The 25,734-nt window shown below is 43.2% G+C and overlaps 1 protein-coding gene across 3 annotated transcripts in view; it reads right to left on the reverse strand.

The window, feature by feature from the left end:
- grin2bb (glutamate receptor, ionotropic, N-methyl D-aspartate 2B, genome duplicate b) overlaps positions 1-25,734 on the reverse strand; it is an 81,115-nt gene that overhangs the window by 33,505 nt on the left and 21,876 nt on the right. For all 3 annotated transcript variants that reach the window (XM_081701289.1, XM_035535037.2, XM_081701288.1), the window contains one exon: positions 1,159-1,302. In XM_081701289.1, coding sequence (XP_081557415.1) covers positions 1,159-1,302 — 144 coding nt within the window. The remainder of the gene's footprint in view (positions 1-1,158; positions 1,303-25,734) is intronic.

The raw sequence follows: 25,734 nt of genomic DNA on the forward strand, positions 1-25,734 counted from the left end.
TTTTTGGAATTACTATAATTATGAACTACCAGTTGGGAATAAATCCTCAAGTGTCACTCCAAAACATGATTTCAATTCAGACGCTCAGCCAAGAAATGAGCTGTGACATAAAATGACTGGCTCTCATCTCCACACACTACAAACATATAAACGTTGTAAGTGTTTTGAATAAGTACTAATAATCAACATGTAAAATCATTTTCTCCATTTTACAGAACACAGCTGTGCTTCAGCAAGAGGAGAGACACTGATTTAAAATGCTTTTTAAAATCAGAACTTTACCAACACTATTAACTTGTCATTATGACCTACCATCTATAAAAAGAAGAAATAGGACTTCAATACCCTGAGAATATAACTGTTCTCTGTGGTATGCCATTATAGAAAGCAGTTCATTGGGCTACTATATTTCCCATACTGCACCATTCCTGACACTATACCCACAGCAGTGTTTTTTTTCTAGGGCTTTATAAGAGAAGCACAGATGTACAAACTGTTATACTCTGCTCCTTTACAGACATGACTGCACAAAAATGTCTGCAATAGCATCAACTGTCTTATCAGAGAAGTGAAAAGCAGCCACAAAAGGCTGGCCCTCCCGTGACGAGTGCTCCTGGAGACACCCTGGCAGCTCTGCATTCATCAAGATGGGATTTCAAAGACTCTTGTGCAAAATCACCATTTTGTGGCCCAGAAAAACAGGTGTTGACACCAAAACCAGCAAATTCAATTCTAGAACTTGATTACAAATGCATCGATGTGCATGCAAACGCACTATACAGTTCTTTGGTAAAAACACACATCTCATACCAAATGTCTTTGTATTTCATAGATTATTCCTTATCCCAGGCATGAGCACAAAAAACAAGCATTTTACCTGCTTCCTAAGAAGAGAACAACTACTTAGCTACACAAAACATTGCTATGTTTGTGGGGGGAATAAAATAATGGGCAGGGGACCTAAATCTCTCTCTGCGCACACACATGCACAAGCACACACATGCGAGCACACACATGCACACAAACATGTGAGCGCGCACACACACAATCATACACACACACACACACACACACACACACACACACACACACACACACACACACACACACACACACACACACACACACACACACACACACACACACACTTTCTCTCACCCTGTTGACGAAGTCCTGGTATCCAGGGTAGTAAGTGGTGACAATGGAGAAGATGTACCAGTCATACTCCTCCATAATGTTGAGCATGACGGAGGCTTGCTGCTCGATCGATGGCCCAAACTGGAAGAACATTGAGTGGTCATCCTGCAACGTACAAAAAAGAACACTCTGAACACAAACGCACAAACACCAAAGGGGCCAGTCAACAACTGGCAGCTTATGAGAGACATCCCATTTTCACACATAATCTTATACCTCTTATTAGTGCAACATTATTCAGTATTTGCTATTCAATTGTTAGAACTCACACACCATTCAAATGGAGACATTTAGTGGGGGCTATGAAGGTTACAGCAGGGGTTACGGAGGATCTGATGTGGTAAAACTGAATGGCAGAAGTAAAGACTGTGCAGACATTGCATACAATGTTAGACCAATTGCACACATCTAAATGCCGTCCTAGTGAATCTAAATGTTCCTGACCTTGTTGAGCACAGGAGGTAAATGTCATGAAAATCATTTATGCAGGCCTGGCTTTGCATGTTGCATAATGCAATTGCACCCTTATCTACATTGCACGCCAGCTATGAACAGCGGTGTTTGTTTGCGTATGTGTGGTCGTTGATAAAAAGCATACATGCCAGTAAATTACAGTTCTTTGTTCATGTGTTATTGCATCATCTGTTTGTTATTTTTCTGGTCCATAAACATAGTGTTCATGCATAAGTGTGTGCACGTGAGGGCAGTGGTCGATCCAGACTGCGCTTGTGGGCAAAATCAGCCATATGTGTTTGTTGTGTCGTCTGTCACACTGCACTAGGCGATGCTGCATTAGCTCCCTATCTCTGCACTCTGCATCTCTCTTGGGTCTCAACATTCCAGGCAGCTTTTAAGCTCAATACCCTTGAGTCTCCCCCCCCCCCCGGAGAGCAGAATGGACTGATCCGTTACCTTGATTTGGCTTTAATGAGATAACAACAACTGACAAGGCAGAGGAGAGTGGAGGGGCCAAGCTTCCAGTGAAATCCCCAGTGTTCGATTAAAGCTGCCATAAGAGATATTTGCAGTTCTTGTTAACTTCCACTAGACAGCCACTGAAAGACTCCACTGCCTCCTTTCAATCCTATGCTCTCCAATCAGATGTCTCTTCAAAGCCCCTTCCTTAGCCTACTCTTCTATGTGCTGTCTGTGTATGTGCAAAGCAACTGACAGACAGGGAGCGCCACCTCCTAGTTGAGAAGTTCCCTGATTGCTTAATAGTGCATGTGAAATGACATAAACATATGCACGCAGGCATACCCATGCTTTCTTGTGTCCAAATATATGTTAAAAATACACACATATATGTGTTCCTGTTTATTATATGTAGCATATGTACAGTGGTCGTGCATACTGTGTATTATTCATATGCAAGGATGAAAGTGTAATAATAATTTCCTAACACTAACCTTAACCTCAGTAACAAAAAGAAATTGTTCTTTTAGATATAAAATATGTAGCTTTTGTAAAATGCACTTCACCTTAACAGTTCTATTTTACTGGTCCTGATAATGTAGGTTAACTCAGCGTTCCAACTTAGTCAGGACATTTTAGTCCTGGAAGTGTAAGAAAACAAACACTGTCTCTCTCTTTCTCTCTCTCTCTCTCTCTCTCACACACACACACACACACACACACACACACACACACACACACACACACCGACATAAGTACAAAGTACTTCAAATTCTCTTTTCCTCAGTTACTTCTTCCGTTCTACAATCCTGTATCTAATTCTATATTTTTTAAATTTCCTTTCCCATCTCTGATTTCTGTCCGTACTGTCACTCCACACTTCAGGCCCCGCCCCCCTGCCACGCCCAGCTCACATTCTGTCTTTCCTTGTTGTTACACGGTTCACCACTGTCATGTGTCCTTCACAGTTAAGTAAGAACTGAATCTGCAGACTTGCCTCTGTTCATTCTTTCTTCACTGTTTTACCGCGTTTGCACAAAAATGGCAAGTTCTTCTCACTTCTTTGCCTACCCGTCCTAGACAAAAACACCGGACGCTAATAGTCATCGAAACCTTAATATTAATCCCCCACCACCGAGTTCTGTTTTGCCGGCTTTCTCCCTTTAACAAGCAAGGCAAGAGAGTGGCTAGAAAGTCCTGCAGTGCCACTGTATGAGTGGAGTCATTCTAATATCACACATAATAACGAGGCCCTTAAATCACTCCTCAGGTAAGTGTGTGTGTCTGGTGGTGGGCACGTGCCGCTCAGGAGAGGCCATGAGCAAAGGGTGGAATTACAATAGACTGGGGAGAGATTTGAATATGAAAACAGTCAATTCAGCAGTTCGGGGTTCTGGGTCCAAAAGCGCTCTATTAGGGCAGAAGGTGGAAAAGAAGAAGAGTTGCCTATGGTTTCTCTGGAAGGCTGTGGTTTCACTGTCTGTGCTCCTTTGGCTTTAACGGTAAACTGGGAAGGGAGAAGTCATTTTAGAGCTTCAGGTCTTAATACCAGATGTAAAATAACAAAATCTTACATCTTGGAACTCGTTCTAAACACAGGTAAGCCAGTACACATCAGATAATTCAAAACCTATACACATCTACCAAAAATGCTAAAAACTGTAACATCCTTGAATTAACAAAACTGAATCAGGTGATCTACTTTGGTTTTGAGCTGCGACGACAAGAACAAACTAATTTAGCAACCATCCCATGCCTCAGTCAGCCATCTGAACATCAACTGCACCCTTAATCCCCTAAACACTGCGAAATACAGCCAAAGGCGGGGCAGAAAGGCAAGGAGACTTGCCCCCGAGAAGGTCACTCTGGGCACAAACTTGGCCCCGAGAAGGTCACTCTGAGCACCAACTTGCTAGCGAGAAGGACACTCTGAGCACCAACTCCCTCCTGAGAACGTCACTCTGAATAATAATGCACACAACAGCAGACACCAAGCTTTTTCCATGCACCGCCATACATGCAACAGCGAGGAGCAACTTAAGCACCCATTGCTGTGAATATAGAAAAGAACGCAGCCAACACCAGCATAGACAGAGAACAGCATGCATAGCTGGAAAGTAGAATCCTTAAATTTATACATAAAAAGAACCACATAAACATGCCTATAAATATATATACACACACACACACACACACACACACACACACATATATATATATATATATATATATATATATATATATATATATATATATATATATATATATATATATATATATATATATATATATATATAAACACAGGATCGGCATAGAACCAAAAAACATAGAACTAAACTTTAGGATCACAGATACTATATAGAGAGGCCCATCACAGATGGAACCCATTTTACAAAAATTTATTTCATCACATAATAATTTGCAATATCCATACACTGTATAGTACAGCCCTGCCGAATGGAATTGTAGTAGAGTTAGGACAGAATGCTGGATATGACAGGAATCTAGTTACTAGATGACTCAGAGCTACCCGTGAGACAGAAAAAAGATCAGGAGAAAGAGCCAGAGAGCCTGAGAAAGAGAGAGAAGGAGAGAGAGATAATACGCTTGCTTCTCACAAGCTCAGTCATCAAAGGATTAGGGGAAATGTGGGCAGGAAAGGTTGTATTCTGCAGATGAACTGACCAGCGTTTCTGGTTTAACCTCAATTAGGGCCACGCTGCTTAGGCTATAATGGGCACACCATTAAAAGAACAGTTAAAAGCCTGTTGTCTCAAAACCCCAGAATTAGCCACCTGTGTAACACGTCAAGTCTCTCTTTTTAGCAAATATTACAGCCTATGACACATCTGACATTGCTGCGATAGTCACAACATGCACATAGTGAGACCAATGAATCAGAGATTTTCAGTTATGCTACGCAAAGCTTCAGAAATAGCTAATTGTCCCCAAATAACAAACATATACGATACGGCTTCTACAAATACATGGATAATCAAGTCCCCTGAAATAATTAATGTGAGGAACCCTGGAATACACAACATAACAAAATAAGGAAAATAAAGCTTAGAAATAGTTTACTTCAATCTTTCTTGTTTTGCATTAGTAATAAAACATGTTTTGAAATGCCAGCAAGATTCCTTCAAGAAAAACGATCACTTCAGAATAAAAACTAAACTAATGTTAAAAGTATGTTAAAAGAATAAAAAGTAATGTAGGCGACTTCCGCTTTTAACATTCAACTAAATATAAATTGAAACCGTATATTTTGAGGACAATTCCAAATAGTCCTTCTCTAAACAAGGAAAGCCAGAATGCCGTTTTATACACCGCAAAACAGACTGAGAAGATGCATGAGCTGTTAGGTAGCGTTAGACGCAGTGATCTGCGTCAGCTCAAAGACAGGCCTGGGGTGACCAACATTACATGACCATTGTATTAGGAACTAGATTTCATCTGCCTAAGGTGATCCATCTTTGCTCCTTTGAAACGTGAGACATCTGACGACACGTCCCAGATCATCCATCTGTTCATCCTTAGTCTCTCTTTTCTCTCTTTTTGTCCTTCGTTGTCGCTGCTTATCACCGCATGCGGCATATTATGCAACCGCTCGACCATCTCTCACGTCTGTGCGCTGCGTTTAATTCCCAGCCCTGTTCTTTTTATCATTTTTAAAATTTGTTTAATTCATTTGGTCCTTTTCATTTCCACCTTCCCATTCTTTGCCAATTTTCAAAGCTTTTTTCTTTTTGTCGTGCCTCTTCTATTCACTAAACCCTTGCAGCTCTCCAGCTGGTCTCCTCTGTGTCTTGTTACTTTGCTCTTTTGCCCTCTACTCTGCTAGCGTACTTTTTCCCCCCCGTAACTCCCATCAAACTCTAATCAAATGCACTCCAAATTAATTACACGTCACTTGCAGAAGTTTAATTAACGACAATGACCCTAATTCCATTATATCACCCCCTCCCGCCCTTTTCTTTGAAATCTATTTTTGAAGGAAGCCCATGATTGAAACATTGATTGAAACATGTAGCTATTTCCATCCAGTGGAGATAATTCATGTATATTTTCCTGTCTCTCGCTCTCTTTCTGATTCTCCAAGCAATGTCTGGACAGCCTTCTTTTTGCATAGCCCCGCACGCATATCTGCGGCACATCTGTGCGCCTGCACACAACCACATTGCACAGCAGCATCGCCAAGATAACATCCGCCTGCCCACAGCAGCATTGCCAAGGTAACATCCGCCTGCCCACAGCAGCATCGCCAAGGTAAACACTGCCATAGAAGTGGGGGGCAGCTCTGAGCTTGCCCTGCCTCCTTTACCCAACCACTCATCATTCCCAAGTTCTAGAGAGAAAAATACACTAATGGACTGTGCAAGCTGCAAATGCCTCTGATCTATGTCCGGGAAGGTAAAGACCAATCTGTGCGGATGATGCCTGTCATAACGGACTTTGACGAGACAGCATAATGGGTCGAAAATAAAAAGCAGGACACCTTTCAACCTCGTCTTTGATGCAGATGCAGCGGACAGGATGAGTTGAGAGTGAACAGAGATTTGAGGGCTCTGCGTGGTGGGGGGTTATGGGACTGTCACCACCCTGAAATTGATATGCAGGCAGTCATGCTGTTTGGCACAGGATCGTGGGTCTTAATAAGGTTTAATAGGTCCACCTTATTTCCTTATTTTATCTTAACAAAGCAGGCTAGCGTATCCACGCTCGCTGTGGGTGACCTAAGTCATTTTCTGTGTCACAACGACCTCTTTTTCTCTCTTCCTTCGCCACGTTTTTCGAGTGTTTGTGCCTGAAGGTTGCTCAGAGGGATATGAGGCCTGAGGCTCGTTGCCAGCTCCTCTCCTCTCTGATCCCTCCCCCACTCGGTTCGCCTCTCACAAAAAATGAGATGAAATGCTCATTAATTGTTGAAAGTGTCTCTTCCATTATCTTTGTCCACTATGCCAAGCCTCTCCCTACCTGCAGACACCTTTCTCACACCTGTCTGTCTTTCCCTCTTCCCACCATGGTCTCTCCTTCCATCATTCATGATCCACTCCTTCGCTTTGTCTTTAATCTGCATTTTACTATTTGGTCTTATCTTTTTTCCTTTGTTCTTCCAGGTTACCATATCCACCTGGAGTCTCTTCTGGGTTCAGAGTTCCTTTCTAACTCTGTCACTACAGATGCTTCTGCTAAAGTGCTCCATGTAATCTGCAGTACATTAACCACATTGACATTAACCACACCGGCCTCCATCGTCCCACCCATGTAACTGTGCCTCTCTGTTGTGCATGCATCTAAGATATAAGGTACAGGTACATTCACACATTGATACACTCAAACACACACACACACACACACACACACACACACACACACACACACACACACTTTGGAAACACACTTTTGATAAGAGTATAGATGAGACTAAAGAGATAATGCTATGTTCATGCATCTGGCTCTAATAGCCATGCATAAATCATGCATAAAACACAAAGCATAACAGAGTTATGACTCACTCTCAACAGTGAAGTGGGGTTCGGAACAGCAGGGTTCGGAACAGCGGGGTTCGGAACAGCGGGGTTCGGAACAGCGGGAACAGTGGGGTTTGGAACTGGTAACAAAGTTGCAAGGAAGGCGATGATGAAAATAAAACGGAAGATGGTGATGATGAAGACTACAGAAAATGACAATAAAGTAGATGGTGACAGCAAGGCAGGGAGGTAAGTGATGGCTGAGATGATGGTGTTGATGCGGACGACCTTCATGAAGGTCATTGTTGTTATTGTGGGGTTTGACCGTGTTTACACCGAGGACTGGTAACTGCCGCAATTATGGTGAGAGATGGAGTTTTGAAAACTTCCCACCTGACTCTGCACTCCATGTCTTGGAGCAGGTGAAGCCTCGGCCCTATTTGCTCTGCAGCAGACCAAGAGGAGACACTCCTGCTGAATTTAATGAGACTTCCTGCATCTCGTATAGAGGTCGCAGTTACGCTTCTCTTGGCTCTCTAACTAGGCTTTGGCAAAGAGCAAAAAGAATACGCTTCCTGTCTCTCTCTCTCTCTCTCTCTCTCTCTCTCTCTCTCTCTCTCTCTCTCTCTCTCTCTCTCTCTCTCTCTCTCTCTCTCTCTCAATTTCTCTCTTTCTCTCTATTTCTCTCTCTCTTCCTCCCTCTCTCTCTAAGCCTCCCTCCCAATGGCCAAATTTCAGCTACTTAATCTTTTATTCCATATGTATGATCATATTACTACTCGTTTATTTTCTGCATTAAAATCCAAGACTTGGTAGTAATTTGGAGGCGTTACTGACTGAAATGCTAATGACATCTCTCTGTTTGGATGGTTAGCGTGCTAATATGCAAACAATTTTTACGGTCCACAGATTTGCCATTAATTTGATGTGTGTAAGAGCAAATGGAGTATGAATAATAGAAGGCCAAATCCCCCATTCATACCTGTAGTAACATAATGATGACTCCCTGCTGTCCATTTCAGCCATGACCTCAAGTGGTCGTCAATCATTCTGTAGTTTACAGATGCACTGAAAAGGTATGGATCGAGGTCTGGGCAAAGTGAGAACCATGAAAGGTACTGAAATAGGTCTGGATAGTTTTATATTGTCAATTGTTATGAATTAGTGTGTTGTAGCAACATGCCATAGGTCTGTTCTTGGATTTGATGGTTAATATCATACTGGCCCAAACTTCCTAAGTACATTGTCCAGGTCTGACATAAGCTATTTCTTAGATAGGGAGTAAAGATAACTGATGTCATAATGTATTAGAGTTGACTGTGACCAATCAAATTCCATTCCATTCTAAAGTTCCACATCGTCAAACTCAGGCCATATGCAGCTGAGATGACTGTAAACACTGGCAGGAGCATAAAACCAACTAGCCAAAAGACTGCACTGATTTCCCAGAAAAAACTGAAGTGGCTTCTTGTCTAAAATTATAGTTTGCCTGCATAGCCTCCATAAAAGCCCAAATTCATCACCCTGTGTGTCCATAAAGCTGTCTTATAAAACCCAGAGAAGAAGCATTTAGGGTGGGGCAAAAGTAAGTAGCTTTTATCACGGCATGCAACGGCGAGAGCCTGGAGCGTCCACAGCAGGTGCATGCTCCCCATGTTAAAAATATCCACTGGGCTGGAGTGACTCCCTGACACTTCCTTTAGCGCTCGTAAGTATGTGGCCGCACAAATTGCTATGGCAACGGCAGCTCCGCCGCGTGCACCCACGCGGCGTGGTGGCGGTGCCGTGCGGACCTCGTCCTGGCCCCATGCATCTGCATAATGCAAACGGTGGGGCACGTGAGACGTCTGCACTGGTGAGCAGATGGAGAGGGTAACTGTTGACTGCACGTGACAAAAGCCGAGCAGAAACAGCCTACATACTGTAAGGGTGCGTGTGTTACTGTACTGCTGTAGAAGTAATACGGAAACAAATGCAATATAGAACTAAACATGTTCTATATTGGCTTTCTGTTTGATTCTGTTAAGAACTGCACATACAGTAAGAGGGAGATAAAAAGAGGCATGATGTGCTCCTGGAGGGACGATGGCTCGGCATGCCCAGGTATAGGTGAGCGCACGCATGTACACAAACACACACACACACACACACGGTCCTTTGCAGGGACACAGACAGATGAGCTTCAGTCAGAGTGAAATAGGTTGTAATAACTTGGGAGCTGAAAACACTTCATCTTCCAAAGACACACACATACACAGACTGAATGAATATACTTCATCTTTCAAAGCAACAGATACTGTTGCTTAGCATCTGAACATTACAAATTACTACAGCCTACAACAAGCACACACACACACACACACACACACACACACACACACACACACACACACACATCCTCTGCCTCTCCTGCATAAGAATACACATATACAAATGTATCGACTTCCTCGTGAGTCATGTACACACGTTTCTGTACTCTTTGTCTCTCACACACATCCGCAACCTGGGTTTTAAATAATATAATTAGTTAATGACACTGTTCACAAATTAATAAAATGGGTCTATTGTATAAAAAAGGTTTTTTTAAAAGAGCTGTAATGAAAAGTCAAATCCCTTACAACCAACTGTCTCAAAGTCTGGCACAGGAAAAAGCAAATAGCAAACAATATCACTCCTATACAGGGGTGAACATTTCCTATTGCCTGGTGCACAAGGCTTCCTCATCTCACTCTTCCCATTTTAAGAACTCACCAGACCAGTTTAATTTCTACACATTCACAAATATACAATCTTAATAACAAAATAAATCCTTTCACTACATTCCTGCACAAGATCCATAGCCTTTTATTACAAATCACATAAACTCCAATTTTGTCAGAATTCAGCAACTGTAACATTAACATTTCCATCATGTGATGTTAGCTATTCCAAGCTTTTTTGTAGCCTGCTGTGATGGCTAGATTACTAAAATATGGTTTAATAGGCAGTAGCTGTGCTAACAATAAAAATGAGTCAGATAATGACTGTGAAAAAAAACAAAAACAATTCAAAGGTTGTGGGTCGAATGGAAGAAAGCATTTGTGTGGTTCAGGATGACTTTGAGAAGGATATTCTGTTGAGCATGGTGTCAGTTTCCATGTCAGGTAGACACTACAAGGTCATTCTTTATCAGGAATAACTTTATCGGGAATTTGGAACAAACTTTTCATATTTAATAAAGTTTTCAAAAATATCCGTGAGTATATTTTATGTTCATTGATCCCTGCCCCTATATATTTACTTAAACCACTATGTGTAATCTAAATAAATCTGTAAAATCTGTAATCTGTAAAAAATCTACATGGTATTCTGAATCAAAACAATTAAATCACACTGAGGGTAGCTTTAAAACATATAATTAGAAGCAGTGTGTAGTTACACCAGCATGTGGGCACCAATTTACATCTACATTTCTGGCATTTAGCTGATGCTTTTATCCAAAGCATCTTACAATTATGACTTAATACAACTTGAGGGTTAAGGGCCTTGCTCAGAGGCCCAACAGTGGTAACCTGGCAGCGATGAAACTCGAACCGGCAACCTTCCGAATACAAGTTGAGCACTTTAACCACGGAGCTACCGCTGCCACTTTAACCACAGAGCTACCGCTGCCACTTTAACCACGGAGCTACCGCTGCCACTATAACCACGGAGCTACCGCTGCCACTATAACCACGGAGCTACCGCTGCCACTTTAACCACGGAGCTACCGCTGCCACTTTAACCACGGAGCTACCGCTGCCACTTTAACCACGGAGCTACCGCTGCCACTTTAACCACGGAGCTACCGCTGCCACTTTAACCACGGAGCTACCGCTGCCACTTTAACCACGGAGCTACCGCTGCCACTATAACCACGGAGCTACCGCTGCCACTATAACCACGGAGCTACCGCTGCCACTTTAACCACGGAGCTACCGCTGCCACTTTAACCACGGAGCTACCGCTGCCACTTTAACCACGGAGCTACCGCTGCCACTTTAACCACGGAGCTACCGCTGCCACTTTAACCACGGAGCTACCGCTGCCACTTTAACCACGGAGCTACCGCTGCCACTTTAACCACGGAGCTACCGCTGCCACTTTAACCACGGAGCTCTGTGTAGTGTATCTCGATGTCACACCAGCACTACCAAAGCGCTACAGCAGTGAGTTGTGAAAACCGGCATATTTTTCTTTCTCTTTGTGTCTTTTCCACCACTGTAGGTCTATCGAATGCTGTTTCTTCGCCATCTTCTTTCCACCCACACCGCTCTGAGTCTTCAAAGAGGAGCAGAGGCTCCTTTCCTCAGGCCTTTATCCTCCGATGAATTCGTAATCAAAGGAGATCAATCTCCGGGCTCTAAAATTAGCCTTGACAGCACGTTCTAATCACAGAGAGTCCTCCTAACGTCTCGCTGGCACGCCACTGCCAGCAGGGCACCAGCTTCTCCTCTCCCGACTCACTGCTCCCGCCACTCTGGGCACTCAGCTGGTCCAGGAAGTGCAGGAGCAGGTGACTGCCCTATTGGAACATGTGTCATTCACCTCAATATGTCCGGCAAGCCAGTCAGTGCGGTCAGGAGCAATGTAGTGACATGGACTGTCACAGGGAGAGAGAGAGAGAGAGAGAGAGAGAGAGAGAGAGAGAGGGAGGGAGGGAGGGGAAAGAAAGAGAGAGGGAGAAAGGGAGATAGAGAGAGAGAGAGAGAAAGAGAGAGAGGGAGAGAGAGGGAGATAGAGAGAGGGAGAGAGAGGGAGATAGAGAGAGGGAGGGAGATAGAGAGAGGGAGAGAGAGAGAGAGGGAGAGAGAGAGAGGGAGAGAGAGAGAGGGAGAGGGAATTTAGAGAGGAGAAATGAGAGACAGGGACAGTAAGAGGGTGGAGTTAATATGTTTCGATGCCCTTCAACCCTGGCAGCTAATTAAATTCTCAGTCCTTTGGAGTTCATTAAGCTTGTTAGCAAAAGAAGGGATAAAGGCCATTAATCACTTCCTGACATACGTGTGTGCGCACACACACACTTATAGCAAACATATTTCAAGTATATTGAAGTACCATGAGCAAATGGTCTCATAAGCATTACACAGTGTACCACCCTGGTGATGTGCTTGCGGTAGCCATACTGGATGACAGTGAAACAGAAAGGAACAGGTGCAATAGAGGTGTAATAACATCTTAATGGTTTGCCATTAAGAACAGTGATGGCTGGGAATCCCACACAATGATGAACATGACACATGACAGAGAGAGACAATGAGAACCTGAGGAAGATGGGTAAGAGTGAGTGAAGGGTGAAAGAGGTGAGCAGAAGAAAACAGAAAAGATGGAGAGAGATACGAGTGAGTGTGTGTGTGTGTGTGTGTGTGCGTGCGTGCGTGCGTGCGTGCGTGCGTGCGCGTGTGCGTGTGTGTGTGTGTGTGTGTGTGTATCCAACCGCAGTAAGGTCGATGCATTATGAACTAAATACTATTGAGAGCTTGTTCCGAGCTGTGGGGAGCAAAATTAAGGTGGATCACGCGCGCGCGCGCGCGCACACACACACACACACACACACACACACAACAGCACAGGGGTTGTTTTCCTGTAATGTTTACTGTTCAGTTCTGAGATAGATTCATTAACTTTCATTAGTTGAATCAATCACAGCTGTTTACGGTGCTTTGAAACTGAATGTGTCAATGTCTTCTGTTTAAGATGAGCTATCTCTCTCTACTATCTGTTTGCATGTGTGCGTGTGCGCATGTGCAGGTGTGTGTGTGTGTCTCTAATTTTAGTCTACTTCATCTATGGACAACAATTTTGACATGTTTACCTGTACTTTGGAAAGAAAAAAACATCAATTCACAACACACTTAAAATAAAAACCTCAGGGCAGTTGCTGAGAAAGAGATGAACTGCCCTTAGACTGTCATTATATTCAAACATATGCTACAAATGCTGTACATAGAGATAAGACTAAGAACACTGGACAATTCCTTTGAATGCACTTATTGCAACTACAGCTCATCTCTCCTCTCTCTCTCTTTCTTGCCACCCAAATTCAAATTCTACCCTTCATTGCTCCATCTGTGTCCCCTTGCCCTCCCCTCATCACATCTTTTCCTGTTCAAGTTGCTTTCCCTCTCCTCATTCAAGTTTTTTCATTCTCTGTGGCTCTCACACACACACACACTCCATCCTTTCCCCTCCAGTCTTAGTCTCTGAATGTCTCACACACACACACACACACACACTGTCACTAACCCTTTCCTAACATCCGTTACACGTTGCTTCTCTTCTAATCTTCCTTCTCTCTCTGCTCTCCTGTCTCCTCGTTCACCTCTTCTTGCATTTGTTTAAGGAGATCATTATTTTGTTAAGTTTTTGAGGAGGTCCACTTGTCCCTACAACTTTAAATGAAGACACACACCCCCCCCCCCTCACAAAACCAATCTTACTCCTTCTCACACATTTGTTTTTTATTCAAACTTTTCACGATTGTATGGAAGAACGTCTTTGCATCAACTCTTTCCAGCTAGGTACAACGACGACACTGTCAAAAACAAAGAGACAGACAGAGAATTTAAAGATGCCATTGGGTCATGAAAAACACGATATATGAATTGCTGCTGGAAAAACTCATGAAACTCAAAAGAAACAAAATTGGTCTGAGGACGCACACGTCTCGTCTGGCATACAGAGTGAGCACCACGGCCCACAGTAGACATACAATCCTCAGATATAACTGCATTTAGACCTGCAGTATTTCTCATGTAGTGTATGTCTACAGTGAGCTAGACAGACAGACAGACAGACAGACAGATGAAGAGACAGAGAGAGACAGGGGGCGAGAGAGAGAGAGAGTGAGAGAGAGAGAGAGCAAGAGAGAGAGAGAGAGAGAGAGAGAGAGAGAGAGAGAGGAATTGGAGAGAGTAGGAAGAGTTTTCTAATTCAAAGAGACGTGCAGTGTTTCCTTGGCAACGTGGTTGCCATCGTAACAGTCTTGCTAAAGATGCCATTAGAGTTAAAAAATACCCACTTGCACTCCAATCCACTGTACACATGCACACGCATACATGAGAATATACACATATACTCACACAAAATGGCACAGGGCCACAAACACAGACACAGAAAAGTAATAGCCAGCATGCGCACACACACACACACACACATGCACACGCAGACGCACACACAAACACACAATAATGTACACAAATTTGTCTTATGTAACAATGGACACAATGATTAAATTTAACAAATAGGCTAAGACTCCCCTGACACATACTGAACATACCTACATTTAATAGCATCATTGTACATATATCTTTGTGTGTATGTGTGTGTTTGTGTTTTTGTGGGAGTGAGTGACTGATTATGTGTGTGTGTGTGTGTGTGTGTGTGTGTGTGTGTGTGTGAGAGTGTGTGTGTGTGTGAGAGAGAGAGAGAGAGAGAGAGAGAGAGAGAGAGAGAGAGAGAGAGAGAGAGAGAGAGAGAGAGAGAGAGAGAGAGAGAGAGAGAGAGAGAGAATGTGTAATTCACTGCTTTTCTCCAGAGTACAGGGTGACTGGGCCATGCACACATACCTACAACCTCAAAACTGCTGAACCAACCACATGTTATCTGGTGCTGAATGGTGTGCGTCAGTATCAGTGCAGCACCCTGTGCTACTGCAGAGTTCCTTTAGGGTTACTTCACTGGCATATTAGCAGCCCCTTGGAAATACTAAAGTCCATCTAATGACTACACTATGTTCCTTCAGCAGTCAGTGTGCGTGTGTGTGTGTGTGTGTGTGTGTGTGTGTGTGTGCGTGCGTGCGTGCGTGCGTGCGTGTATGTGTGTGTGCGTGTGTGTGTGTGTGTGTGTGTGTGTGTGTGGTGTCTACTCAGTAATGGTGTAATGATATCGACATTGTATTGGAAAAGTAAATGTTGGAAACAGCCTGTTGTACTTTACAGCTGCACTGTTGACACTCTCTTTGATCTTCACGCTCTCATTTGACGATCCTGTATGGAAACGCTTGCTGGTGATCAAAACGAGACATCTGTGTGCACGCCGTCAGGGTGGAGAAAGGGTGGAGAAACTCTGCGCTCGGCACCCCCACCCAAATGACTTTGGGCTGTTTGTCAGAAGTCGCTTATCACTTCTAAAGCTTGTGGTTTTTGGGACTTATTTTTGTTGGAGGGCTGGTGTGCCAGGCATTCGCAAAGTCTGTGTGAAGACTCAAACAGACTACAAATAGACCAATCTGTGTAGTATATAAAAATAGGTCTGTAGAATAAAAAGCTTTTTCAACGCATAACAAAATAGATTCTCAAAATCAAAAATTGTAGGGAACCTTCACATGTGTGCAGTGTTACACCCTTTCTGCTTAGGCTTTGCTACTCACTGATTTACCATAAAAATGTTTGTGTGCATGGATGCAATTGTTTGCCTCAACTTATATGTCTGTGTATGCTGCTATTTATGTGTGTGTACGTGAGTGATTCACTATAGACAGTTCCTACATGCCTCTTTGCATTTATTTGTGTGTGTGTGTGTGTGTGTGTGATGATTCAGTATGACCAGAACAGAGCTCTTGTCAAAACACCATCTGAGATATTGTTATGTCATCGTGTCATGCCACTGTCCCTCATCCAACAAGACGACAAGTTCCCATTCCACATTTGCATATTGCCATGGTTGCTGGGCCTCCCTCATCATGACAACAAGTGCCTCTAGGTGCTATATTTAAATAGTCACATTATGGCTGGGCTTCTTAGAACATTCCAGAAGTAAAGGGCAATAGTGCCACATTCCATTTATTCAAGAAGGAGTTGCATATCAAATAGGAAAATGTCTGAAGATCTTTTTCTCTACTTTTTGGAAACATTATACTTACTACTAAGCTTAATAAAACATTTTTTAAAGGTTCTATGGTTGTATAAGACATATTAAAAAGATTTATGAAGCATGCTATATAAGTATATTTCATTTTTGCTAACCTGAATTCACTTAGTTACAGTAACAGTGGCCCTTGTATGCAGGGGTGAGCCTTGAGCAGGCACAGATGAATACTTTGTGTGTGTGTGTGTGTGTGTGTGTGTGTGTGTGTGAAGAGAGAGAGCCATGTCTCCCTCTGAAGCTCTAAGCAGGGGGCCGGTAAAGACCAGAGTCTTTGAAAGTGTACCTCTGCACTTGCCAAAGGTCTTAGAAATCTATAAACACTCTCTGATGTTAACTTTCTGTGTGTGTGTGTGTGTGTGTGTGTGTATGTGCACACACGCATGCATATGTGGAGTGGTTTAAAATTATTGTAGACTAACAACAAGAAAAAATGGTAGGAGACTCACATGAAGTGTGTGTGTGTGAGACTGCTGATGCATTAGCCAAGCTGATGTCTTGTGGAAGACTGAAATGACATGATAGCTGGGCTCCTTCAACTCAGACTACAGCTGTGGCGTGTTTGTGTGCATGTTTGGGTCCTTCATTTGCGGATTTGAATAATCTTTTCATTGTTTTTATGTGTGTGTTCATGTGGGGGAAAAAAAATGTGTCTAAAAGTGTCAGTGAAGTGTTATTTTGTCAGTACCAGACTGTGCATGTGATTATGGTGTGTACATGTGTTTAAATGTGCTTGTGTCTGGATTTCTGTGAAAAGAAAAGGGACACACGTTGTAGGCTCATACACAAAAACTAATGAATTGTTTCATATCAGCATCGACTCCATCAGCAACAAAGAACATACAACTTACTAGTAACTGCTGAACACACGCACACACACACACACACACGCACGCACGCACACGCGCGCGCGCACACGCACGCGCGCACACACACACACACACACACACGCACACGCGCGCACGCACGCATACACACACACACACACACACACACACACACACACACACAGGCCTTGTGATCTTTGGCATGCCTGGTGTCTTCACTTCTCTCCTCTTTGATCTCTCACACGTATTTAGACTTCTGTGATCTTTAAGGATCGATTCACACACACACACGCACACGCGTGCACACACACACACACACACACACACACACACACGCATACACCCACGCAGAGCATGAACCAAAAGTATACCACTCCATAGCTCCATAGTACCAGCAAGAGACAGCAAATGAGGAGACAGAGAGAGCAATGGGACAAAAAGAAAGTGAGAGAGAGCAGGCAAGAGAGAGAATGAGAGAGAGCGAGAGAGAGTGAGACAGTGAGAGCAAGAGAGAATGAGAGTGAGACAGAGTGAGACAGTGAGAGCAAGAGAGAAGGAGAGAGCAAGACAGAATGAGAGAGTGAGAGCAAGAGAGAAGGAGAGAGCAAGACAGAGTGAAACAGTGAGAGCAAGAGAGAATGAGAGAGTGAGACAGAGTGAGAGAGCGAGAGAGTGAGACAGAGACAGTGAGAGCAAGAGAGAATGAGAGAGAGCGAGAGAGAGTGAGACAGTGAGAGCAAGAGAGAATGAGAGAGTGAGACAGTGAGAGCAAGAGAGAATGAGAGAGCGAGAGAGAGTGAGACAGTGAGAGCAAGAGAGAATGAGAGAGCGAGACAGAGACAGTGAGAGCAAGAGAGAATGAGAGAGCAAGAGAGAGTGAGACAGTGAGAGCAAGAGAGAATAAGAGAGCGAGACAGAGTGAGACAGTGAGAGCAAGAGAGAATGAGAGAGCGGGACAGAGTGAGACAGTGAGAGCAAGAGAGAATAAGAGAGCGAGACAGAGTGAGACAGTGAGAGCAAGAGAGAATGAGAGAGCGAGACAGAGACAGTGAGAGCAAGAGAGAATGAGAGAGTGAGACAGAGTGAGACAGTGAGAGCAAGAGAGAATGAGGGAGAGTGAGAGAGAGTGAGAGAGCGAGAGAGAGCGAGAGAGCGCAAGTGAAAGATGGAGTGAGAGAGAGAGAGCAAGAGCGAGATGGCAAAAGCAAGCAAGGGAGAATGAGTAAAAGAGGGCAGGAGAAACATAATTTATATTCACTGAGTGTAAGCATGCTGCAAGTCTAGGCTGTTGTTTTTCTATTACACCAGCAGGACATGTGGGCCACCTGAAACAGCGGTGGAAGAGTAGGAGGGTGAGGGCTACATCTTAGACCGCTCCTGTCAGACATCTCCATCGCTCTATCTGTACTGCATACACCGAACGCATATACTGCACGTCTGTGCAGCGTATATTATACTAGACTATAGAGAGACGCAGTGCACTGAAGAGGAATGGCGCATGGAGAGGATGACACCCTTGGCTACGACACGCACAGCAAAGCCCCAACACTGCTGTCCTTCAGACCAAGAGCAGAGAAGAGCGGAGCCGCAAAAACACAAAAGGAGGGACAAAATGGAGGTCAAGTTGGATAAAGAAAGTAGAGAGCGTAGGCTGCTTTTGGATTTAAACAGGCTACTGAACAGCGCTAAAGTGTACAAGCCGAACGCGGCCATATCACTTTATGGCTCCCCCCTCTCTCTCTCTCTCTCTCTCTCTCTCTCTCAACTCCTCTCCCTGTGGCTCACCAAATGTCTCCCTTTCTTATGTACGATTCATGGCCACAACAAATAAAGAGAATAGAAGAATAGAGAAAGAAATAGAGTGATATTATAAAAAAAATGGGCAGATAAAAAGTGGCAGAGATTGATGGAGGGAATGAGAGCGAGAGAGAGAGAGAGAGAGAGAGAGAGAGAGAGAGAGAGAGAGAGAGAGAGAGAGAAAGAGAGAAACAGAAAGAAAAGGATAGGTAAAGAGGAAGAAACAGAAAGAGAAAGAGCGAGAGAGTCAAAGAAGAGAGAGTGAGAGAGAGAGAGAGAGAGAGAGAGAGAGAGAAAGAGAGAGAGAAAGAGAGAGAGAGAAAAGGAGATAGGTGGGGTTTGGGTAAGCAGCCAGTCTTATAGGACACATCCATGCTGTAACACAAGTTCTCTCACACTGGCTATTTTATCACATAACACTGGAATGTGTATAACAGAACACATACCCATGTGACATACAATTCATTAGCCTGATGGTGGCTTCAGCAGAGAAACTATTTGTGTTGATAGAGAGGGAGAGAATTTATAGACTGCATGTAATAAGGAAAAGCTGTCCTGTATCTTTGGAGAGAAGAGTGATTATGCAAGCAGCAAGATTTGTAGCATCTTGTCACTGCTTAAGAGACATCCAGTAATCCAGACCCTCCCCCCCACCACCACTTCAGATGGTCAGAACTGTGGATTAATCACTCTTAATAATCTGTTTTGTAGATAATGTAATTTTTTTCTGTTTTATTCCTACCTATTTCCCCTTTCCTGGTTATGTTAATATTACTAATATTCTTACTTTTAGCATTCATGCCAAAGAAGCATTTTTGAACTGAACAGAGAGAGACAGGTCAACTGCATTTGCACTTTGTACCTAAGAGCATTGCACATCTTTGGAGCATGCACAAGCCTAACTCTGCCAGCCCATCCCAGGATTACACCACGGCTTCCTAGCAACCGCTCGGACCTGCGTGGAGACAGCTGGCCCCAAGACAGGCGGCCCCGCACAGCAAGTATTATGGGATGCCAACAAATTTTTTTCAGGCTGGCTTAACCTTCACCAGTGGCCAAAGAATTGCTGCCTTCCATTGCTCCAGCTGTGGGACAATAATGATCTAATATGAAGAGGGTTATTACATGCACTTTCTCATCAATGTCATAATAAGAGAGAACAATACTACTGTCATTATCTCACCAATACAGACTCTATATTCATAAACAACAGCCCACACGATACTTGATGAGCCATAATGGGAAACCTCTGGTGGTTAAATTGAAGACATAATATAAAGGCAGATGTATAGACAGACAGACAGACAGACAGACAGACACACACACACACACACACACACACACACACACACACACTGAATGGCCAATCTGTTAGACACCTGCCCTTTCACAATCGGAGATTGGAGAATCGCTGTAGGGAAATTAGGCACTGAACTCCCGAATACAGCACAAAATAATGCGTGCAAGTTTTCCTGGATCAGTTTCAGTGTGAATCCACATCAGAATGGGAAAATCGAGCGATCTAACCGATTTAGAACAAGGTGTGGTCAGTGATGCTAGACTAACTGGGGTCAGTATGTGCAACCATGACGAGAGTTTACAGAAGATGGTGTGACCAAGGAAAAACATCAGTTTTGCGGTGCACAATAAAGCAAAACTACAGGCAAGAGCAATGCTGGTGCTCCAACTAACGTGTCTGAATACACAACTCATCTTCATCGTTCCTTAGCACAGATGGGCTACAGCAGCAATCAACCAGTTTGAGTGCCACTCAAAGGCAGGACTCCAAAGGGCAAAAGAGCGCAAAAACTGGATCACTGATTAATAACTGATTATTGGAAAAACATTGCCTGGTCAAATAAATCCAGATTTCTGTTACATGCTCAGGGGAGGGTCAGAATTTGGTGCAAGCAACATGAAACAATAAACAATCCTGTCAGGTATCAACAGTTTGGAGTGGTGTGGTGGAATAAGGGTGTGGAGAATGTTTTCTTTGCACTCTGATACCTGTGAATGGACATTTGGACAGGAAGGGTAAGTGCATCCCTACATGGCAGCTATTTACCCTATGGTAGTAGGACACTTTCAGCAGGACAACGTACCATGCCACAAGGATCACACAGTCAAGAATTGGCTACAGGAACATGACTGGGTTTCTTGCTTCCGTGGCCTTTCCAGTCCATAGTATTAAATCCTATAGAGCACCTCTGGGATTAGGTAGGCCGGGCTGTTCACAGCATGTCAAAAACCCCATATAATTAACAGCAACTACAAGAAGCTATCCTGTCTGAATGGGCCAAGATTCCAGTAGAATGACTTGACCCATTCAGACTAGGTGTAGAAACACCTAGTGTAATCTATGCCACGATGAAATGCTGCGCTTCAGAAGGCCAAAGGAGGAACGACGTGCTACTAGATGGATGTCTCTAATAAAGTGGCCATTCAGTGTATCTCTGTGTGTGTGTGTGTGTGTGTGTGTGTGTGTGTGTGTGTGTGTGTGGGTTGAGGATAACATTCACCACTGCATGGAGAATTCTCACTAAGGAAAAAAGAGGTCTCCTCTATCTACAGTGAGGCATATTGTGGGAACAGTGCTGCTCCATTATTGTCCTGTGTCATTCTACCATGTGAAGAGTCTGTCCACCCTCCACACGACATGAGGGTCAGAATGTAGCAGGCCAATGCAGGGATCAGTCTGAGGTTGCAGGGCATGCTGGGACGTGCTGAATGGGATGCTGCCGCTGGTGCGACTGCCTTAGCTGGAGGCAGAAGGATCCCAGCAGGCGTGGCGTCAGCCTGGTGGAGGCGGAGCTTTCCCCCCGAGGAAAGTGCAGGCGTGGATGGAGGCAGCAAGAACCAGAGTGCAGATACGGAAGGTGTGGAGCAGGGAGGGGCATGTAGGTGGCAGCAGGCAATGAGGAGGCGCAGGGAGGTGACACGTTCTCAGATATTCCGATATACTTGAGACATGGCATCTCAAGGTTGGGGAAGATTACCAATTCTGTTCACTTCAGGAAATATATGCCTTTTTTTGTTGTTGCAAGATATGGATAAATTGATAGCGAGTGAGTTTTGACAGAGTAAGCAAACAAAAGAGAATTATCTCTGCAAGGACTGAGCGCCAAGGCTGCTCTTTTCTGCTCCAGTGCTTTTATCTGTTCTCTTTTACTCTCTGCATGCTTGGTGATGGAGAGGCTGAGAACAAGATCATTAAACATCAGGTGTAAACACCGTTCTGAAAAGAACAGCTTTACTCTCTGAATTTCTTGAACAAAAAGGTAATGCAAACTAAATTTTGTAATGTGTTTTTTTTTATATAAGAGTATATTAGGAAACAAAACCTTCAAATAAGATATTAATTATGATTACAATCATTATTATCCAATTTTTATTAATTCCTAATACTGCCTTAAATATTTTTTGCTATTATATTTTTAATTACCTTTTAAAATTATCTATTTTTAAAAATTTTTTATTTTATTTTTATTACCTAGTTTTAATACAAGTAATCCACTGTGAAAAAGCCAAAAAGATAGATGGCAAATGTGATGGCATGAAAACCACATTTTCAGTTACGGATCTAAGTTCAGTGCAAGGCTAACAGTACTGTTAGCTTTAGTGTCAGGGTTTTCAGCTCCAGTATGGGGCCCCATTGCTCTGCACAGATTTCCCTGGGCCAAAACATCCAATCCACTGAAGGGCCAGAGAATAAACTGATGAGGTGGAAGGTGTGTTAGAGCTTGGACGCTGTACAGGGCTGTGAGTTTAAAAAAAACGAAACTCCAGGGTCTCATAGTTTAGCAAGAATATAGGACGGATGGATTCTTGTTGTAAAGGTCTATGCTACAAATGATAATAGCAAGTGTTTGAGAAGTTTCCACCCAGCACAAAAAGAGGAAGAGTCTCTCTTGTAGTCTGCTGTAGTGCTTGATGGACAAATTAAGGTGCATGGATGTGTGGATGGGTTAAGGAATGGGTTGGAATAACACAAAGCAGTGGACTGCACATCCAACCATAAGAGCAAACTACTCACAAATCTGAAACCAAACTACCTGAAAATGAGATGATCAATAAGAATAACTCTTATTCAATAAGAAATACTTATTAATTAATGATATAAAAAAAACCAAAACAAAACATGTTAGAATAAAGAGGCACAATATCTTTCTATCTTCTTCAGGCTTAGATAAAGGGAACCCTTATCAGAGCATTATTGAGCATTATTCTAGCATCACCCTTATTGTAGCATTAAAAGTTTCAGATGCCTGAATGCCCTTTTCTCCAATTTGGAAGGAAAGGTAAGACAAAAGGATCAGTTGCTCTGACTCTATTGCCATGGTAGAACGGCAACTCCAGGGCATGCCGAAACAGACAGGAGGGCTATCACACACCTCAACAGTGCTGATGTCTTTGATCCATCTGGCAGGAGGGGAGTTATTGATAGCACTGCCTAAAGTGGGGACATCACAAATCAGATCACTGTACTCTGACATTGAATTCTAGGACCTAACTACTGCTGTTCAGCTGCTTTCATAGTGGGTGTGCAACTGGTATTGATGGGCTGCTGGCTGAGCTGTATAAATGTTTGGGGGGGTTGGGGGGAGTACTTGGAATGGATTTATATGGCTTTTAAATGGTCCCTATGTGATGGAAGATCACCAACCAGTTCCACAAGGGTAGCATTCTTCTTCTTAAGAAAAACAGCTTTGGGCTTTTAAAGAGCTGGAGACTTGTGGCATTAGTGTGTCTTCTAAAGCCACATTAGTGTGTCTGTCTAAGAGGCATTTTCAGACTTATGGCACATGTGTTCATCATTCATATAAAAGAAAAGAGTTATTTGATTATTTACATCATTTCACAAATGCTTTTATCCAGAGCAGTGGATATATTTATCTGTTGGATGGTGTGTTCCCTGTTCAAACCCATGACCATGGTAGGTAAGTAAGTGAAGTTTTATTTGTACAGTGCTTTTTAACAGAGGTCTACAAAGCACCTTGCAGATGGTGTTACTAGCACCCTGGACTACCTGCTATGATATGATTGTCAATTGTTCACGAAAAAGCTTTTAACAGACTAGATCATACCTACCTATTTTAGTACACCCAATAGTAGCTAGATCTCACTTAGCTGTCTTTCGATGATGCACAAGGGGATTTAGGCAGGAGTATCTATGATTTATTTGTTTTTATTTTTATTTATTTAGGTGGGGGCATAAAGGGTCACAATTCCACTTCAGGGGCAAAAGTAGCAAAACCTTTAATTCCAGGGACCATCATAATTTAAATGGATGGGATAACCTTTTAGAAATAGGTCTAAGGGACGCAGATGTTACTTCAAATTCATTTCAAAGATTGCTGATGTTTGCATTCAACCATACCATTCACGGGTGCCAATGTTTACCTTCAGTTAGCTTACATACAGCAAAGCAAATTATTTAATAAGCTATCTTTTCTTTTCAACACTGTTGGGTGCCATATTATCTGGAAAAAAAAGATGAATCTCAAAACATGAGTTTGCTGACAGTTTAAGCGTACTAGCCTGCACAGTGAGACAGACACCAGAATTGTCCTGAACTCCATCTCACACACACTACCATGCAACGAACAGTCTGACTCTTGCCCTCAAATCCTTCACAATCACTGACCTGATGGGTGGAGGCCACAGCAGCCCCACCCCTGGATCCACCCCTGGGGTATATCTGAAATGCTATACTGCTGAGCAGTAGCGCCTCTGTTATGCAGACTGCAGATAGAGCTTCAGGGACCATCGGTGCCAGGGCTACAGGGACAGGCGAAATGCAGCATTACCTGCATATGCTGAGGCTGACAATGTGACACAAGGTTTTAGAGGGGAAGAAGATATCCAGGCACCTATTCAGTTATTAGGAGGCTTCTTCAGCTTGGAAATACTGGGGAAGGCGTGAGAGCTTCTAGCTCTTAAAACCCGTGACTTTAGTATCAATGTTGAGACAAAGCATTCAAAAAAACATTACTAGCATTATTAATAACCTATTTTTAGATTATTATGTGAATTATAGAAAAACTGGATAGAAATGAATATGCAAGGTATGTTGATACAAAGGGTATGCAATGATAGTATTAATCCACCAGTAGGTCCTGAGATTTTAAAAGGTTAATAACAGGACAGTGATAAGAAAGAGGTTTTCATTTACTAGGCTCTTTACAGTTGGGGAGGAGTGCCTCAAGGAACATCAGAATTTCAGGAATAGAGAAGGAATGGTGCAAATTGTATATGCCAAGGTATCTTGATGGATGTGGGTTCTCTCCAAGCTACCCTATAGGGAGAAGAGTACCGGCTGCCAATAACTCTGTTGCTATGCTGGTTGCTATGTTCATTTAGTAGAACAGGCTCATTGGTTGAAGAGGTCCAGAAGGGACTCATGGATATTTTATGGGTGGGTTAAACCCAGAGCCATTCTGCTGCTGCTCTATATGCCATTGCAGGGAATGCAGGCCATATATGCCATTGCAGGGAATCAGTTGAGTTAAGGCACTTCTATCTCTGAACAGCACGGAGACTTACAGAGAGAAGTGCGGAATGAGCAGACCCAGCCTCTGAGTGTCTGATGCGAGTGGAGCAGAAGGGCCAAGACAAACTCCTGTCTATGAAAAAGGTGAAGA

This window comes from Electrophorus electricus, chromosome 18, assembly GCF_041902795.1.
Source record: "Electrophorus electricus isolate QZ-2024a chromosome 18, ASM4190279v1, whole genome shotgun sequence".
Lineage (NCBI taxonomy): Eukaryota > Metazoa > Chordata > Actinopteri > Gymnotiformes > Gymnotidae > Electrophorus > Electrophorus electricus.